General features: G+C 29.2%; 1 protein-coding gene across 2 annotated transcripts; it reads right to left on the bottom strand.

Moving 5' to 3' along the window:
- Nucleotides 1–17,300: 17,300 nt before the first annotated feature.
- Nucleotides 17,301–18,744, bottom strand: LOC106340459 (ABSCISIC ACID-INSENSITIVE 5-like protein 3). 2 transcript variants are annotated; one of them, XM_013779338.1, is made up of 4 exons: nt 18,167–18,744; nt 17,790–18,040; nt 17,646–17,717; nt 17,301–17,540 (listed from the first exon to the last, which is right to left on the bottom strand). In XM_013779338.1, the coding sequence occupies exons 1-4, from the start codon at nt 18,483–18,485 to the stop codon at nt 17,460–17,462; spliced, it is 723 nt and encodes a 240-aa protein (XP_013634792.1). In that variant the 5' UTR covers nt 18,486–18,744; the 3' UTR covers nt 17,301–17,459. The 2 variants fall into 2 exon arrangements, with proteins under 2 accessions (XP_013634792.1, XP_013634791.1); XM_013779337.1 differs by having other exon boundaries at nt 17,790–18,744.
- Nucleotides 18,745–20,483: the final 1,739 nt, after the last annotated feature.

The raw sequence follows: 20,483 nt of genomic DNA, 5'->3' as shown, positions 1-20,483 counted from the left end.
AATAAAACTCAATATACTGCTTAAATCAGTGTAATAACCGCTATAAAATATATATTCTCTAAAGAAACAGACACACAAAAAGATTTCAAACATTTTTGACCATCATCCTATGTCAGTGCAATTATGCAATAAAACAAGATTTTCATAATTTTTGAATTTTTCTCAAAATCTAAATGTTAACACCCATACGAAATTTGATTTTCGGTAAATGCTCTATATAATGAAATTTTCTCTGTTTAGTATTGTTTAAAATTTTATAACCAAATTATAAATTTGTATTAATGTATTATAAATTCTTTTTCATGGTACATGAGTATTGTCTTTAACTTTTTAAATGTTAATTTAATAAAACTTCATATATTGTCTAAATCAGTGGACTAACATGAAATCTCTATTCTCTTGAGAATCAGAAGCAATAAAGATTTCAAACCTCTTTAACCATCATCATATGTCACTTTAGGATGCAACTATTCCATAAAGCAAGATTTTCATATTTTTTATTTTCTATCAAAATCTGAAGGTTAACAACCCCTACGAAATTTAGTTTTTAAATATGTGCTCTATATATATTGAAGTTTACACTCTTAGTGTTGTTTAAAAATTTCTAACCACATTATACATTAATTTATGCTAAACTACTTTTCATGGTACATAGACATCCCTCAAATATTTTAACAATTAATTTAATAAAACTTTTATACTGCTTAAATCAGTGGACTAACTGTTATAAAATATTTATTCTCTAGAGAAATGGACATAAAAAATATTTCAAACCTTTTTGATCATCATAATATGTCAATGCAGGATGCAACTATGCAATAAAACAAGTTTGTCGTAATTTTGATTTTTTCTCAAAATCTAAAAGTTAACACTCCTACAAAATGGAGTTGTGAGTAAATGCTTTATAAAATGAAGTTTACACTCTTTATTGTTGTTTATAGTTTTCTAACTACGTACATTTGTCTTAATATATTCTAAATACTTTTTCATGGTACATGAGTAACCAATCTAATTATTAAACAGTTAATTTAATAAAACTTCATATATTGCTTAAATTATTGGACTAACCACTATGAAATGTCTATTCTCTAAAGAAACGGGTACAAAAAGATTCCAATCATCTTTGACTATAATCTTATGTTTGTAAAATATGCAACTATGCAATAAAGAAATATTTCCATATTTTGATTTTTTTCTCAAAATCTGAAGGTTTAGTGAATGAATTCTGAAGGTTTAACCACTTCAGAATTATTTCTCAAAATCTGAAGGGTTAACCCCTACGAAATTGAGTTTTTTCGGTAAATGCTCTATATATGGAAGTTTACACCCTTTAGTGTTGCTTAATATCTTATAACCACGTTCCAAATTTGTAATAATGTATGATAAACCTTCTTTCATGCTATATAGACATCGCTCTAATTTTTTAACAACTAATTTAATAAAACTTGATATATTGCTTAAATCAGAAGATTAGTCACTATAAAATATATATCCTTTAGAGAAATGGACACAACAAATATTTAGAAACTCTTTATCCATCATCCTATTTGAGTTCATGATGCTTTTATTCAATAAAACAAGATTGTCATATTTTTTTGTTTTCTCTCAAAATCTGAAGGTTAACCCTAACGAAATTGAGTTTTCGGTAAATTCTTTATATAATGAAGTTAGCACATTTTAGTGTTGTTTCAAAATTTCTAACCACATTATGCATTTGTATTAATGTATTCTAAAGTCCCTTTCAAGGTACATGAGTATTGTCTTTAATTGTTTAACTATTAGTTTAATAAAACTTCATATATTGCCCAAATGAGTGGACTAACCGCTATGACATCTCTATTCTATAGAAAAATGGACACAAAAAATATTCTAAACCTCTTTGACCATCATCATATGTAACTTCAGGATGCAACTATTCCATCAAGCAAGATTGTCATATTTTTGAATTTTTATCAAAATCTGAAGGTTAACCTCTATGAAAATTAGTTTTTCGGTAAGTGCTCCATATATTGAAGTTTACGCTCTTTAGTGTTGCTTAAAATTTTCTAGAGACATTCTACATTTGTATTAATTTATTCTAAACTCTCTTTTAAGGTACATAAACATCGCTCTAATTTTTAACAATTAATTTAATAAAAATCAATATACTGCTTAAATCAGTAGAATAACCACAATAAAATATATATTCTCTAGAGAAACGGACAAAAAAAAATCTCAAACCTTTTTGACCATCATCCTATGTCAGTAAAGGATGCAATTATGCAATAAAACAAGATTGTCATAGTTTTTGAATTTTTCTTAAAATCTAAATGTTAACACCCATACGAAATTTGATTTTCGGTAAATGCTATATATAATGAATTTTTCTCTGTTTAGTATTGTTTAAAAATTTCTAACCAAATTATAAATTTTTATTAATGTATTATAAACTCTCTTTCAAGGTACATGAGTATTGTCTTTAATTTTTTAACTGTTAATTTAATAAAACTTCATATATTGTCTAAATCAGTGGACTAAGATGAAATCTCATTTCTCTAGAGAATCAGAAGCAATAAAAATTTCAAACCTCTTTGACCATCATCATATGTCATTTTAGGATGCAACTATTCCATAAAGTAAGATTTTCATATTTTTGATTTTCTATCAAAATTTGAAGGTTAACAATCCCTACGAAATTTAGTTTTTAAGTAAGTGCTCTATATATATCGAAGTTTACACTTTTTAGTGTTGTTTAAAAATTTCTAACCACATTATACATTAATTTATGCTAAACTACTTTTCACGGTACATAGACATCCCTCAAATATTTTAACAATTAATTTAATAAAACTTTTTATACAGCTTAAATCAGTGGACTAACTGTTATAAAATATTTATTTTCTAGAGAAACATACACAAAAAATATTTCAAACCTTTTTGATCATCATAATTTGTCTATGCAGGATGCAACTATGCAATAAAACAAGTTTGTCATATTTTTTTATTTTTTCTCAAAATCTAAAGGTTAGCACTCCTACAAAATGGAGTTGTCAGTAAATGCTTTATAAAATGAAGTTTACACTATTTATTGTTGTTTACAGTTTTCTAACTACATTCTACATTTGTCTTAATATATTCTAAATACTTTTTCATGGTACATGAGTATCCTATCTAATTATTAAACAGTTAATTTAATAAAACTTCATATATTGCTTAAATTATTGGACTAACCACTATGAAATGTCTATTCTCTAAAGAAACGGGTATAAAAAGATTCCAATCATCTTTGACTATAATCTTATGTTTGTAAAATATGCAACTATGCAATAAAGAAATATTTCCATATTTTGATTTTTTTCTCAAAATCAGAAGGTTTAGTGAATGAATTCTGAAGGTTTAACCACTAAGGAATTATTTCTCAAAATCTGAAGAGTTAACCCCTACGAAATTGAGTTTTTTCGGTAAATGCTCTATATATGGAAGTTTACACCCTTTAGTGTTGCTTAATATTTTATAACCACGTTCCAAATTTGTAATAATGTATGATAAACCTTCTTTCATGCTATATAGACATCACTCTAATTTTTAACAACTAATTTAATAAAACTTGATATATTGTTTAAATCAGGAGACTAGCCACTATAAAATATATATCCTCTAGAGAAATGGACACAACAAAGATTTAGAAACTATTTATCCATCATCCTATTTAAGTTCATGATGCATTAATGCAATAAAACAAGATTGTCATATTTTTTGTTTTTTTTCAAAATCTGAAGGTTAACCCCAACGAAATTGAGTTTTCGGTAAATTCCTTATATAATGAAGTTAGCACATTTTAGTGTTGTTTAAAAATTTCTAACCACATTATGCATTTGTATTAATGTATTCTAAACTCCCTTTCAAGGTACATGAGTGTTGTCTTTAATTGTTTAACTATTAGTTTAATAAAACTTCATATATTGCCCAAATGAGTGGAGTAACCACTATGACATCTCTATTCTATAGAAAAACGGACACAAAAAGTATTCTAAACCTCTTTGACCATCATTCTATGTAACTTCAGGATGCAACTATTCCATCAATTGTCATATTTTTGAATTTTAATCAAAATCTGAAGGTTAACCTCTATGAAATTTAGTTTTTTGGTAAGTGCTCTATATATTTAAGTTTACGCTCTTTAGTGTTGCTTAAAATTTTCTAGAGACATTCTACATTTGTATTAATTTATTCTAAACTCTCTTTTATGGTACATAAACATCGCTCTAATTTCTAACAATTAATTTAATAAAATTCAATATACTCCTTAAATGAGTACAATAACCACTATAAAATATATATTCTCTAGAGAAACGGACACAAAAAAAATTACAAACATTTTTGACCATCATCCTATATCATTGCATGATGCAATTATGCAATAAAACAAGATTGTCATAGTTTTTAAATTTTTCTCAAAATCTGAATGTTAACACCCATACGAAATTTGATTTTCGGTAAATACTCTATATAATGAAATTTTCTCTGTTTAGTATTGTTTAAAAATTTCTAACCAAATTTTAAATTTTTATTAAAGTATTATAAACTCTCTTTCATGGTACATGAGTATTGTCTTTAATTTTTTAACTGTTAATTTAATAAAACTTCATATATTGTATAAATCAGTGGACTAAGATGAAATCTCTATTCTCTAGAGAATCGGAAGCAATAAAGATTTCAAACCTCTTTGACCATCATCATATGTCACTTTAGGATGCAACTGTTCCATAAAGCAAGATTTTCATATTTTTGATTTTCTATCAAAATCTGAAGGTTAACCCCTACGAAATTTAGTTTTTAAGTAAGTGCTCTATATATATCGAAGTTTACACTCTATAGTGTTGTTAAAAATTTCTAACCACATTATACATTAATTTATGCTAAACTACCTTTCAAGGTACATAGACATCCCACAAATATTTTAACCATTAATTTAATAAAACTAAACACAATCTTTTCGTGTTGGACTCAACCAGTCAGTGAGCTATTTTAGTCTTCAAAACTTAGCTTCTTTGGTTACAAATTTGGGGTTTTTGCCGAAACTAACCCACAACTTGATTTTAATCCCAAACCTATACCCAAACTTGAATCAAATGAAAAACTAACCTAAAAGCCTAGTGAAATTACAGCTCAGCCCCTTGTGACCAAACAAAAAAACAGAAGCCATTTTTACGAATATAGCCCTAGTAAATCGTCTGAGTCGTCTGAGATGTTGGAAGTCGTCTGGACGACTGAAGTGTAAGTCGTCTGGTACCGGTTTATTTTAAAAATAATTTATAAATCTTGTAAAAAAATATTTTGATGCGTGAAAAATAAAAATCAAGTAATTATAAACAGTTTTAAGTGATATAAATTAAGATATGATAAAATTGATTTGTTTTGAAGATAGATGAGTGGAAGTAGTGAATCATGAAATACTTTGGTTTAGGAGTTTGGCAAACATATGTTGTAGTATTGTATGTATTGTTAGGGTTAGATTTTGGAAAACTAAAATGTTTTTTTCAAAAATTAGTTTTCACCTATATGTGTTTATTTCTATGTATAGTAAATACTTTTCAAGTTTGATTTGGTTTTATGAAGTGTTTAATTAGATAATTAAGTTTAGGGGTTATGTTTAGGGTGTGGGCGACTTATATTTCAGTCGTCTGTTGAATAATTTACCCGGACGACGTATATTTCAGTCGTCCACATCGTACCGAACCTTTAATTTTACCAATGTACGTTTTAACCTAACCGGATCATTTTACTCGGACGACTTACATTTCAGTCGTCTGGTAAAGAAATTAAAACAGACGACTTACATGTAAGTCGTCCAAATATTCCCGCCTAAAGTTTTTTAATACTGCTTATATCAGTGGACTAACTATTATAAAATATTTATTCTCTAAAGAAACGGAAACAAAAAATATTTAAATCCTTTTTGATCATCATCATTTGTCAATGCAGGATGCAACTATGCAATAAAACAAGTTTGTTATATTTTTGATTTTTTTCTCAAAATCTAAAGGTTAACACTCCTACGAAATTGAGTTGTCGGTAAATGCTCTATAAAATGAAGTTTACACTCTTTATTGTTGTTTACAGTTTTCTAACCACATTCTACATTTTTCTTAATATATTCTAAATACTTTTTCATGGTACATGAGTATCCTATCTAATTATTAAACAATTAATTTAATAAAACTTCATATATTGCTTAAATTAGTGGACTAACCACTATGAAATGTCTATTCTCTAAAGAAACGGGCGCAAAAAGATTCCAAACATCTTTGACTATAATCCTATTTTGCGAAAGATGCAACTATGCAATAAAGAAGTATTTTCATATTTTTGATTTTTTGATTTTTTTCTCAAAATCTGAAGGTTAACCACTACGAAATTGAGTTTTCCCCGTAAATGCTCTCTATATGGAAGGTTACACCCTTTAGTGTTGAATAATATATTCTAACCACATTCTAAATTTGTAATAATGTATGATAAACCTTCTTTCTTGGTATATAGACATCGCTCTAATTTTTTAACAATTAATTTAATAAAACTTTTTATATTGCTAAAAATCAGGGGATTAACCACTATAAAATATATATTCTCTAGAGAAATGGACACAAAAAAGATTTAGAAACTCTTTAACCATCTTCCTATTTGAGTTCAGGATGCACTTCTTGAATAAAACAAAATTGTTATATTTTTTGTTTTTCTCTCAAAATTTGAAGGTTAACCCTAACGAAATTGAGTTTTCGGTAAATTCTTTATATATGAAGTTAGCACATTTTAGTGTTGTTTAAAAATTTCTAACCACATTATGCATTTGTATTAATGTATTCTAAACTCTCTTTCAAGGTACATGAGTATTGTCTTTAATTGTTTAACAATTAGTTTAATAAAACTTCATATATTACCCAAATGAGTGGACTAACCACTACAATTACATCTCTATTCTATAGAAAAACAGACACAAAAAATATTCTAAACCTCTTTGACCATCATCATATGTAAGTTCAGGATGCAACTATTCTATAAAGCAAATTGTCATATTTTTGAATTTTTCTCAAAAGCTGAAGGCTTAACCCCTACAAAATTAAGTTTTTTGGTAAATGCTCTTTGTATTGATGTTTACACACTTTAGTGTTGCTTAAAATTTTCTAGACACATTCTACATTTGTAATAATGTATTCTAAATCTATTTCATGGTACATAGACATCGTCCTAATTTTGTTTATCAATTAATTTAATAAAAATCTATAAACTGCTTAAATCATCGGACTAACCACTATAAATATCTATTCTCTAGAGAAACGGATACAAAAAAATATTTCAAACCTTTTTGACCATCATCCTATGTCATTGCAGGATGTAATTATGCAATAAAATAAGATTGTCATAATTTTTGAAGTTTTCTAAAAATCATACGAAATTTGATTTTCGGTAAATGCTCTATATAATGAAATTTTCTCTGTTTAGTATTGTTTAAAAATTTCTAACCAAAAATTAAATTTGTATTAATAAATTATAAACTCTCTTTCATGGTACATGAGTATTGTCTTTAATTTTTTAACTGTTAATTTAATAAAACTTCATATATTGTCTAAATCAGTGGACTAACATGAAATCTCAATTCTCTAGAAAAACGGAAGCAATAATGATTCCAAACCTCTTTGACCATAATCATATGTCACTTTAGGATGCAACTATTCCATAAAGCAAGATTTTCATATTTTTGATTTTCTATCAAAATCTGAAGGTTAACAACCCTTACGAAATTTAGTTTTTAAGTAAGTGCTCTATATATATCGAAGTTTACACTCTTTAGTGTTGTTTAAAAATTTCTAACCACATTATACATTAATTTATGCTAAACTACCTTTCACGGTACATAGACATCCCTCAAACATTTTAACAATTAATTTTATAAAACTTTTTATACTACTTAAATCAGTCGACTAACTGTTATAAAATATTTATTCTCTAGAGAAACGGACACAAAAAATATTTCAAACCTTTTTGATCATCATAATTTGTCAATGCAGGATGCAACTATGCAATAAAACAAATTTGTCATATTTTTTTATTTTTTCTCAAAATCTAAAGGTTAACACTCCTACAAAATGGAGTTGTCAGTAAATGCTTTATAAAATGAAGTTTACACTATTTATTGTTGTTTACAGTTTTCTAACTACATTCTCCATTTGTCACAATATATTCTAAATACTTTTTCATGGTACATGAGTATCCTATCTAATTATTAAACAGTTAATTTAATAAAACTTCATATATTGCTTAAATTAGTGGGCTAACCACTATGAAATGTCTATTCTCTAAAGAAACGGGTACAAAAAGATTCCAATCATCTTTGACTATAATCATATGTCTGTAAAATCTGCAACTATGCAATAAAAAAATATTTCCATATTTTGATTTTTTCTCAAAATCTGAAGGTTAACACCTACGAAATTAAGTTTTTCCGGTAAATGGTTTATATATGGAAGTTTACACCCTTTAGTGTTGCTTAATATTTTCTAACCACATTCTAAATTCTTAATAATATATGATAAACCTTCTTTCATGGTATATAGACATCGCTCTAATTTGTTAACAATTAATTTAATAAAACTTTATATATTGCTTAAATCAGGGGACTAACCACTATAAAATATATATTCTCTAGAGATATGGACACAACAAAGATTTAGAAACTCTTTAACCGTCATCCTATTTGAGTTCAGGATGCACTTATGCAGTAAAAAAAGATTGTCATATTTTTTGTTTTTTTTTCTCAAAATCTGAAGGTTAACCCCAACGAAGTTGAGTTTTCGGTAAATTAATTATATAATGAAGTTAGCACATTTTAGTGTTGTTTAAAAATTTATAACCACATTATACATTTGTATTAACGTATTCTAAACTCTATTTCAAGGTACATGAGTATTGTCTTTAATTTTTTAACAATTAGTTTAATAACCACTATGACATCTCTATTCTATAGAAAAACGGACACAAAAAATACTCTAAACCTCTTTGACAATCATCCTATGTAACGTCAGGATGCAACTATTCCATAAAGCAAGATTGACATAATTTTGAATTTTTTTATCAAAATCTGAAGGTTAACCCCCTATGAAATTTAGTTTTTCGGTAAGTGCTCTATATATTGAAGTTTACACTCTTCAGTGTTGTATAAAAATTTCTAACCATATTATACATTTGTATTAATTTATTCTAAACTTTCTTTTATGGTACATAAACAATCGCTCAAATTTTTGACAATTAATTTAATAAAACTCAATATACTGCTTAAATCAGTGGAATAACCACTATAAAATATATATTCTCTAGAGAAACAGACACACAAAAAGATTTCAAACTTTTTTGACCATCATCCTATGTCAGTGGATGATGAAATTATCCAATAAAACAAGATTGTCATAATTTTTAAATTTTTCTCAAAATCTGAATGTTAACACCCGTACGAAATTTGATTTTCGGTAAATGCTCTATATAATGAAATTTTCTCTGTTTAGTATTGTTCAAAAATTTCTAACCAAATTATAAATTTGTATTAATGTATTATAAACTCTCTTTCATGGTACATGAGTATTGTTTTTAATTTTTTAACTATTAATTTAAAAAACAACATATATTGTCTAAATCAGTAGACTAACATGAAATCTCTGTTCTCTAGAGAAACGAAATCTATAAAGATTCTAAACCTCTTTGAGCATCATCATATATCACTTTAGGATGCAACTATTCCATAAATCAAGATTTTATATTTTTGATTTTCTATCAAAATCAGAAGGTTAACCCCCTACGAAATTTAGTTTTTCAGTAAGCGTTCTATATAATGAAGTTTACACTCTTTAGTGTTGTTTAAAATTTATAACCACGTTATACATTAATTTATGCTAAACTACCTTTCACGGTACATAGACATCCCTCAAACATTTTAACAATTAATTTTATAAAACTTTTTATACTACTTAAATCAGTCGACTAACTCTTATAAAATATTTATTCTCTAGAGAAAAGGACACAAAAAAATATTTCAAACTTTTTTGACATCAACATTTGTCAGTGCATGATGCAACTATGCAATAAAACAAGTTTGTCATATTTTTGATTTTTTCTCAAAATTTAAAGGTTAACACTCCTACGAAATCGGGTTGTTGGTAAATGCTCTATAAAATGAAGTTTACACTCTTTATTGTTGTTTAGAGTTTTCTAACCACATTCTACATTTGTCTTAATATATTCTAAATACTTTTTCATGGTACATGAGCATCCTCTCTAATTATTAAGCAATTAATTTAATAAAACTTCATATATTGTTTAAATTAGTGGACTAACCACTATTAAATGTATATTCTCTAAAGAAACGGGGACAAAAAGATTCCAAACATCTTTGACTGTAATCCTATGTCAGTGCAAGATGAAACTATTCAATAAAGCAATATTTTCATTTTTTTGATTTTTTTTCTCAAAAATCTGAAGGTTAACCCCTACGAAATTGAGTTTTTTCCGGTAAATGCTCTATATATGGAAGTTTACAACCTTTAGTGTTTCTTAATATTTTCTAACCACATTCTAAATTTGTACTAATGTATGATAAACCTTCTTTCACGGTATATAGACATCGCTCTAATTTTTTAACATTTAATTTAATAATCTTTATATACTGCTTAAATCAGGGGACTAATAAAATATATATTCTCTAGAGAAATGGACACAACAAAGATTTAAAAACTCTTTAACAATCATCCTATTTGACTTCAGGATGCACTTATGCAATTAAACAAGATTGTCATATTTTTTGATTTTTTCTCAAAATCTGAAGGTTAACCCCCACTTAATTGAGTTTTCGGTAAATTCCTTATATAATGATGTTAACACATTTTAGTGCTGTTTAAAAATTTCTAACCATATTATGCATTTGTATTAATGTATTCTAAACTCTCTCTCAAGGTACATGAGTATTGTCTTTAATTTTTAACAATTAATTTATTAAAACTTCATATATTGCCCAAATGAGTGGACTAACCACTATGACATCTCTATTCTATAGAAAAACGGACACAAAAAATATTCTAAACCTCTTTGTCCATCATCCTATGTCAGTAGAGGATGCAACTATGCAATAAAAAAGATTTCTTATAATTTTTGAATTCTTCTCTCAGTCTGAAGGTTAACTCCTACGAAATTGAGTATTCAGTAAATGCTCTATATAATGAAGTTTACACTCTTTTGTGTTGTTTAAAAATTTCTAACCATATTCTACATTTGTATTAATGTATTCTAAACACTCTTTCGTGGTACATGAGTATCGTCTCTAATTGTTTTACAGTTAATTTAATAGAACTTCATATAATTCCTAAATAAGTGTACTAACCACCATGAAATATATATTCTTTAGAGAAATTGACAAAAAAAAAAAGATTTCGGAAGTAGAAGCAATGCGGTGGGCAATGGAGAATATGCTTCAACATTCAACATGCCAAATATTTAGGACAGACTGTAAAGAGCTGATTGCAATGATAAAGGAACCTCATGCTTGGCCAAGCTTTGCGACGGAATTGGAGAGGATAGAGACACTACAAATATGCTTCCCGGATTTCAACATCATTCATGTTCCACGAGCGCGCAATCAGATTTCAGATTTTTTAGCTAAGACTGCTAGATCCTTCCATAGGGAGTTACATTTTATCGGTTGTTCTATTCCGGTCTGGTTACCAGACCACCTCAAGTTTGAGTAATAGAATGGCCTTTTGACGTCAAGAAAAAAAAAGATTTCAAATCTCTTTGACCATCATCCTATGTCCATTCAAGATGAAACAATAAAACAAGATTGTCATAATTTTTGAATTTTTATCAAAATCTGAAGGTTAACCCCTATGAAATATTTAGTTTTTCGGTAAATACTCTATATAATGAAATTTACACTCTTTAGAGGTGTTTAAAAATTTATAACCACATTATACATTTTATTAATATATTCTAAACTCTCTTTCATGGTACATTAGTATTTTCTCTAATTTTTAACTGTTAATTTAATAAAACTTCATATATTGCCTAAATTAGTGGACTAACCACTATAAAATATATATTCTCTAGAGAAACAGGCACAAAAAAAGATTTCAAACCTCTTTGACCATCTTCCTATGTCAGTACAGGATGCAACTATGCAATAAAAAAGTTTTGTTATAATTTTTTAATTTTCCTCTTAATCTGAAGGTTAACTCCTACGAAATCGAGTGTTCGGTAAATGCTCTATATAATGAAGCTTACACTCTTTTGTGTTGTTTAAAAATTTCTAACCACATTCTACATTTACATTAATGTATTCTAAACTCTCTTTCGTGGTACATGAGTATCGTCTCTAATGGTTTTACAATTAATTTAACTGTTAATTTAATAAAACTTCATATATTGCCTAAATCAGTGGACTAACCACTATGAAATCTCTATTATCTAGAGAAAGACACAAAAAAATTCCAAAACTCTTTGAAAATCATCCTATGCCAGTGCAAGATGCAAATTTGCAATAAAGCAAGATTGTCATATTTTGAATTTTTCTCAAAATCTTAAGGTTAACCCCTATGAAATTAAGTTTTTCGTTAAGTGCTCTTTATATTGATGTTTACACTCTTCAGTGTTGTATAAAAATTTCTAACCACATTATAAATTTGTATTAATTTATTCTAAACTCTCTTTTATGGTACATAAACATCGCTCAAGTTTTTAACATTTAATTTAATAAAACTCAATATATTGCTTAAATCAGTGGAATAACCACTATAAATATATATTCTCTCGAGAAACAGACACAAAAAAAATTTCAATTCTCTTTGACCATCATCCTATGTCAGTACATGATGCAACTATGCAATAAAAAAGTTTTGCTATAATTTTTGAGTTTTTCTCGCAATCTGAAAGTTAACTCCTACAAAATTGAGTTTTCAGTAAAAGCTCTATATAATGAAGTTTACACTCTTTTGTGTTGTTTTAAAATTTCTAACCACATTCTACATCTGTATTAATGTATTCTAAACTCTTTTTCGTGGTACATGAGTATTGTTTCTAATTGTTTTACGGTTAATTTAATAGAACTTCATATATTTCCTAAATAAGTGTACTAACCACAATGAAATATATATTCTCTAGAGATATTGACATAAAAAAGATTTCAAACCTCTTTGACCATCATCCTATGTCAGTTCAGGATGAAACTATGCAATAAAACAAGATTGATCATAATTTTTGAATTTTTATCAAAATCTGAAGGTTAACGCCAACAAAATTGAGTTTTCGGTAAATGCTCTATATAATAAAATTTACACTCTTTAGTGGTGTTTAAAAATTTATAACCACATTATACATTTGTATTAATAAATTATAAACTCTCTTTCAGGGTACATTAGTATTGTCTCTAATTTTTAACTGTTAATTTAATAAAACTTCATATATTGCCTAAATCAATGGGCTAAACCCACTATGAAATCTCTATTCTCTAGAGAAAAACACAAAAAAATTCCAAATCTCTTTTAAAATCATCCTAAGCCAGTGCAGGATTCAACTTTGCAATAAAACAAGATTGTCATATTTTTGAATTTTTTTCAAAATCTGAAGGTTAACCCCTATGAAATTAAGTTTTTCGGTAAGTGCTTTTTATATTGATGTTTACACTCTTTAGTGTTGCTTAAAATTTTTTAGACACATTCTACATTTGTAATAATGTATGCTAAATCTCTTTCATGGTACATAGACATTGCTCTAATCTTTTTAACAATTAATTTAATAAAAATCTATATATTGCTTAAATCATTGGACTAACCACTATAAATATCTATTCTCTAGAGAAATGGACAAAAAAAAATATTTCAAACCTTTTTGACCATCATCCTATGTCAGTGCATGATGCAATTATGCAACAAAACAAGATTGTCATAATTTTTGAATTTTTCTCAAAATCTGAAGGTTTTACCCATACGAAATTTGATTTTCGGTAAATACTCTATGTAATGAAATTTTCTCTGTTTAGTATTGCTTAAAAAATTTTAAACACATTATAAATTTGTATTAATGTATTTTAAACTCTCTTTCATGGTACATGAGTATTGTCTTTAATTCTTTAACTGCTAATTTAATAAAACTTTATATATTGCCTAATCAGTGGACTAACATGAAATCTCTATTCTCTAGAGAACGGAAACAATAAAGATTTCAAACTTCTTTGACCATCATCCTATGTCAATTTAGGATGCAAATATTCCATAAAGCAAGATTTTCATATTTTTGATTTTATCAAAATCTGAAGGCTAACTCCTACGAAATTTAGTTTTTGAGTAAGTGCTCTATATATTGAAGTTTACACTCTTTAGAGTTGTTTAAAAATTTCTAACAACATTATACATTAATTTATGCTAAACTCTCTTTCACGGTATATTGACATCGCTCAAATATTTTAACAATTAATTTAATAAAACTTTTTATACTGCTTAAATCAGTGGACTAACCTTTATATTCTCCAGAGAGACGAACACAAAAAATATTTCAAACCTTTTTGACCATCATCATTTGTCAATGCAGGATGAAACAATGCAATAAAACAGTTTTGTAATATTTTTGATTATTTCTCAAAATCTAAAGGTTCACACTCCTACGAAATAGGGTTGTCGGTAAATGCTCTATAAAATGTAGTTTACACTCTTTATTGTTCTTTACAGTTTTCTAACCACATTCTATATTTGTCTTAATATATTCTAAATACTTTTTCATGGTACATGAGTATTCTCTCTAATTATTAAACAATTAATTTAATAAAAATTCATATATTGTCTAAATTAGTGGACTAACCACTATGAAATGCCTATTCTCTAAGGAAACGGGCACACAAAGATTCCAAACATCTTTGCCTATAATACTATGTCAGTGCAAGATGCAACTATGCAATAAAGCAATATTTTCATTTTTTGATTTTTTTTTCTCAAAATCTGAAGGTTAACCCTTACAAAATTGAGTTTTTCGGTAAATGCTCTATATATGAAAGTTTACACCCTTTAGTGTTGCTTAACATATTCTAACCAAACTCTAAATTTGTATAAATGTATGATAACCCTTCTTTCATGGTATATAGACATCGCTCTAATTTTTTAACAATTAATTTAGTAACACTTTATATACTGCTTAAATCAGGGGACTAATCACTATAAAATATATATTCTCAACAGAAATAGACACAACAAAGATTTAAAAACTCTTTAACCATCATCCTATTTAAGTTCAGGATGCACTTATGCAATAGAACAAGATTGTCATATTTTTTTATTTGTTCTCAAAATCTGGAGGTTAACCCCTACGAAATTGAGTTTTCGGTAAATTCCTTATATAATGAAGTTAACGCATTTTAGTGTTGTTTAAAAATTTCTAACCACATTATGCATTTGTATTAATGTATTCTAAACTCTCTTTCAGGGTACATGAGTATTGTCTTTAATTATTTAACAATTAATTTAATAAAATTTCATATATTGGCCAAATGAGTGGACTAACCACTATGACATCTCTATTCTCTAGAAAAACGGATACAAAATATTCTAAACCTCTTTGACCATCATCCTATGTAACTTTAGGATGAAATTATTCCATAAAGAAAGATTGTCATATTTTTGATTTTTTTTCAAAATCTGAAGGTTTAACCCCTACAAAATTAAATTTTTCGGTAAGTGCTCTTTATATTGATGTTTACACTCTTTAGTGTTGCTTAAAATTTTCTATACAAATTCTAAATTTGTAATAATGTATGCTAAATCTTTTTCATGGTACATAGACATCGCTCTAATTTTTTTAACAATTAATTTAATCAAAATCTATATACTGCTTAAATCATTGGACTAACCACTATAAATATCTATTCTCTAGAGAAACGGACACAAAAAAATATTTCAAACCTTTTTGACCATCATCTTATGTCAGTCAGGATGCAATTATGCAATAAAACAAGATTGTCATAATTTTTTATTTTTTTTCTCAAAATCTCATAATTTTTGACCATCACCCTTATTTTCGGTAAATTCTCTATATAATGAAATTTTCTCTGTTTAGTATTGTTTACAAATTTCTAACCTCACTATAATTTTGTATTAATGTATTATAAACTCTCTTTCATGGTACATGAGTATTGTCTTTAATTTTTTAACAGTTAATTTAATAAAACTTCATATATTGTCTAAATCAGTGGACTAACATGAAATCTCTATTCTCTAGAAAAATGGACACAAAAAATATTTTTAACCTCTTTGACCATCATCTTATGTAACTTTAGGATGCAACTATTTAATAAAGAAAAATTGTCATATTTTTGAGAGCCGGTTCTTAGGTTGTTTTAGTTAAAAGTTAGAGCGATCGATGTCTATGTACCATGAAAGAGCCGGTTCTTAGTTTTTTTAGTTAAAAGTTAAGAGGCGGTTTCTTATATTCCGCTAAGAACTCCCCCCTCCCCCCATTAATCATGCACTAAAGGCCCAAAACGTATCTTAAACCTGATTCTGATTTTTCGACATACAAACAAATTTTATTAATAAGATTAGAAATTATAAAAATAATATTCTGAAATTCTGAAAGCAATTTATCATATAATCAAATATATGTGCTATATATTAAGAAAACATAACATAAAAAATTGAATTTGACGAAGTTTTCCAACGTGTAGCTTTATTAATCTAAAAAAACGGTAAACCGCTCTTCCGCGATGGAATGTTAAATCAGCGGTGGCCACACGTTAGGGATATCTGAGTGCAGTCGGAGTCGAACTTAGCTTGCTTACCGACGCTTAAACGCCTTGCTACCACCCGACCACTAACGCGTGGTTAAAAAATGGGTAGTGGGTTGCCCCTTTCCCCGGAGAAAGAATGTGAATGCTCTGGTGGCAAGCGCGAATCGAACCCAAGTGGCTTCCCGTATTGGGGCCGAAGCTCTCTCAAGTAATCATCACTGGACCAGCCCGCGCTGGTTTAGCTTTATTAATCTATTATCTTATTTCTATGTATTTGACACTTCTGAAGTGTAGCCTTATCTGACTGTGTTTAGATGTCATTTTTGTAGTTCCATAATTTGAGTCAATAACTACAACAAAAATTTATTTCTTCACTGTAAGGTAATGTTGTTGAATACATAAATGAACAAGTGTTCCTACTCAAAAGCTTGAACCAATACAGTGCCTAGAAGCTTACACATATTTGTTGTGCCAGTTGAGGGTAACCAAAAAGCCATATCATCATGTTTTGGGCCTAAAAGAAGTTATAAACAAGTAGCAAAAGGAAATGTAATTTAAGACATTGTTCTGAGTCAATAAAGTTTACATAATATACAAAGAACAAAAACAAAGCTGTCTCTCTCTCTAGTAAGAACCAACATAAAGAAGAACAAGAAAGAACCAAAGTCTCTTAAGATCAGAAAGAAGCAGAGCTTGTTCGCCTGAGCTTCCACTTAGGATCCGGTGGTGGTTCACTTGGCAGGATCTTCTCCACCTCCTACCATTAAATCAAATATTCAAAACATAAAGAAACCACTTAATAAAAATGGTTACCATTTAAACGAAGTTACAACATAGAAACAAGAAGAGATGGGACTTTTACCTTTAGCCTCCGAAGTTTTTCGTTTTCTTCTTCTAAGCTTGAAACCTTGATCTCTAACTCATGAGTATAAGCCTGCTCATCACCACAAAAATATTCAATATTATAACAAATAAGTTTGTTATTGTTTTCTTCATCATTCTTAACCTGCTTCCTAGCTCTTGAACGTGCAGCAGATTCTCTGTTCTTGATCATCCTCTTCTGCCTCCTCTCTACAACCCTCTCCACAATATCTCCTCCTGATGGAGCCACTCTTTTCCTCCCATGCGCTTGTGGTGCATCACCCATCATCATATTCATTGGTGACACCATTTCTTGCATCTCACAAACCGGATATGGCATAAACCCTTGTTGTTGATGCTGAGGATGATGATACTGAACCCATGGCTCATTTGAAGCTACATTAACAACAGTTTGAGGGAGTACAGTCTCAGTCACTACACCAGCTTTCAACAACAAGTCCTCAAGTGTGATTTCACCAAGTGTAGGCTGTTTATTATTATTATTATTATCTATCCTCTCACCATGAGGATTACCACTGCTTCCGTTCTTGTCATGTTGAATTTCTCTCCAAACCTCTTCAACTGTCTTCTTGCTGAGACCTCGAGGCAAAGCCAAGCTGCCTTGACGAGAGAGCCCTGCCTCTGTTGCTTCTCGTGGCTGATTAGTAGCTTCAGCAGACCAGACATTCTTGAGAAGCTCATCGAAGTTCATGCTTCCTAATGGTTTTGCGGAGCTTCCTAAGTGGTTTTGAACCTCATGGAGCTTTAAACTATATAAAGAGTTTTGTCTAGGTAATGACTGAGAGATAGGCTCTTCAACGTTTCCTCTAAGAGAACCCATTTATAACCTCTAAACAAAAAACTAAAACAATATCTATCTGGTATGAAAACTAGAAACCCTGGTCAATCTAAACACCTCAAAATCAAGTTCTAAGCACCACTACGAGCAGGACAGTATAAGAGAGTTAAAGGACTTGCATGCAGCATTCGAGGACTCACAACAGAGAAAAGGAGAGGAGACAGGAGCTTGTGAAGAAGTAGCAGATGGAGAAGAGAAAGAAATGAACTTTAGTTCTATCTTCTCTCTTATCTTCTCTCTCTCTCTCCTCCTTATTTACACACGGGAGAGAAAGAACAGAGAGAGAAAGAAAAGAAGAGTCTAAGAAAGAAACTGTTACACTCGAACTTTAAACTGTAGCTTAAGGAATCTTCAGTTAAAAGCTACTTTTAAATAATACAGAAAAAGAAGCAATGGTCTTCTTACTTATGAATACTTTTAGAAGGAACATGTGATATCAAGTTTTATTCCCTATGTATAAACCTTGTACATAAGTCATATGACTCATATCTAACAAATATTCAAGACACTCTACTTTATTATTTTATTTTTTTGATCAACTACACTGTACTTTATTATATAACCACTTTATCTTTGGTTTTTTAAGAAATATAACACTAATTAAAGACTTTGTCTTCTCAAACATAAGTTTCCCAAAAATGCACAACTTTCCTAGAGAGTCTAATGACTTCTACCGAGAAGGTGTTGAAATAAATAAATCAATAAAATTGAAATAAAGCTTTTTATTTGATGAAAAAAAATTCATTTGCATGGTCAAAAGAGAAAGAAGGAGGGGGACAAAGGGAGGAAGGGACCACATGGGCTGGTGAAGAGAATCGGGGTTTGCATGAAGATCCGCGTGTGCTTCCTCTTTGGGATGTTCTCCCACGTGTTTCTGCTTCCCTTATTATAAAACCAAAATATATTCGTAACACACTATATACATAATCCTTTACTCATTAAATCTAACAAAAGATTGAGATAAAAAAGAGACCTTGTAACGATCTTAATCTCGGCCCGTAAAAATTTACCCCAGTAAGACCTAATTATATTGCAGAAAACCCTAAAGTTTTCTTATTTAAGATGGGATTTCGTGGTGGCCTCTGACAGAGACTTTTGGGGATGGCAAAACCCTGCCGGAACAGCTACAAATAGCCACCATGAAAGAGAAGTCATCCTATCATCCGAAAAGAGAGAGTATAGCTCTGCAGACACGTTTTGGGGAATAGAAGAACGATCGATCAAATATGAGTATTTCGAAGCTAAATTTTAAGGTTATGTTCTACACTCATAGATCTATGTGTATCAGAAAGCAGATCATCATTTGGAATTTTTATCTAAGAGTTATGGTTGTTTCTTTGGGACTGATATCTACAGATCGGATTCGCGAACAGTCAACTTCATCAGCGTTTTACCGTTGATACAGAAGGAACCAGGAAACGGGCGAGATATCATTGGAAAGATCTCGATGCCAGCTTTTCAGATCATCTATCCGATCGTCAAATCGACGTACGGTTAGAAAGTTATTGACGTTTCTTCTTGGCGAAGAATAAAGCTGTTGAGTTGCAAAGATAGTTCCGACCAGTCTCGGTGTAAGTGAGAAACGGTCGACAGAAACAAAATCTTTCAGTCTGGAAATTTTTCAGTAAGTAGTTAATTCTCTTATCTATCATCTCCTGCAAGCGGATCGTTATTCCGAGTTATTTTCTGAGAGTTATGGTTTGCGTTTACGACCAGCCTGGAGATGAAGCTACTTTGGTTAAGCAAATGGTGTCCGATCAGAGTAAACTTGGTGTCTATGGATAGAGGACATATAGTACTATATTATGACCGGAGGGATCTAAAAGTTAACGGTCAGTTCTTGAGTTATTCATCTGTTTGATCTATGGTTCAGCTCTGCTAGAATATCATATTGATCTAATTTCAGAGAGCTCCGGAGTTGTTATGTTAGAGCCGTCAAGGTCCATTCGGCGTTTCCTCAGGTTTCTTCAGAACCCGTGG

The sequence above is a fragment of the Brassica oleracea genome, chromosome C4, assembly GCF_000695525.1.
Source record: "Brassica oleracea var. oleracea cultivar TO1000 chromosome C4, BOL, whole genome shotgun sequence".
Classification (NCBI taxonomy): Eukaryota; Viridiplantae; Streptophyta; class Magnoliopsida; order Brassicales; family Brassicaceae; genus Brassica; species Brassica oleracea.
Note: the sequence above shows the minus strand (reverse complement) of the source record. Positions and strands in the feature narration are given on the sequence as shown.

What these genes read in the sequence shown, in the direction of transcription:
- LOC106340459 (XM_013779337.1), bottom strand. Translation starts at nt 18,485, where the DNA reads ATGGGTTCTCTTAGAGGAAACGTTGAAGAGCCTATCTCTCAGTCATTA. An exon ending in GTTCAAGAGCTAGGAAGCAG is followed by an intron (nt 17,718 to 17,789) that starts GTTAAGAATGAT and finishes GGTGATGAGCAG; the next exon opens with GCTTATACTCATGAGTTAGA. An exon ending in AAAAACTTCGGAGGCTAAAG is followed by an intron (nt 17,541 to 17,645) that starts GTAAAAGTCCCA and finishes ATTTAATGGTAG; the next exon opens with GAGGTGGAGAAGATCCTGCC.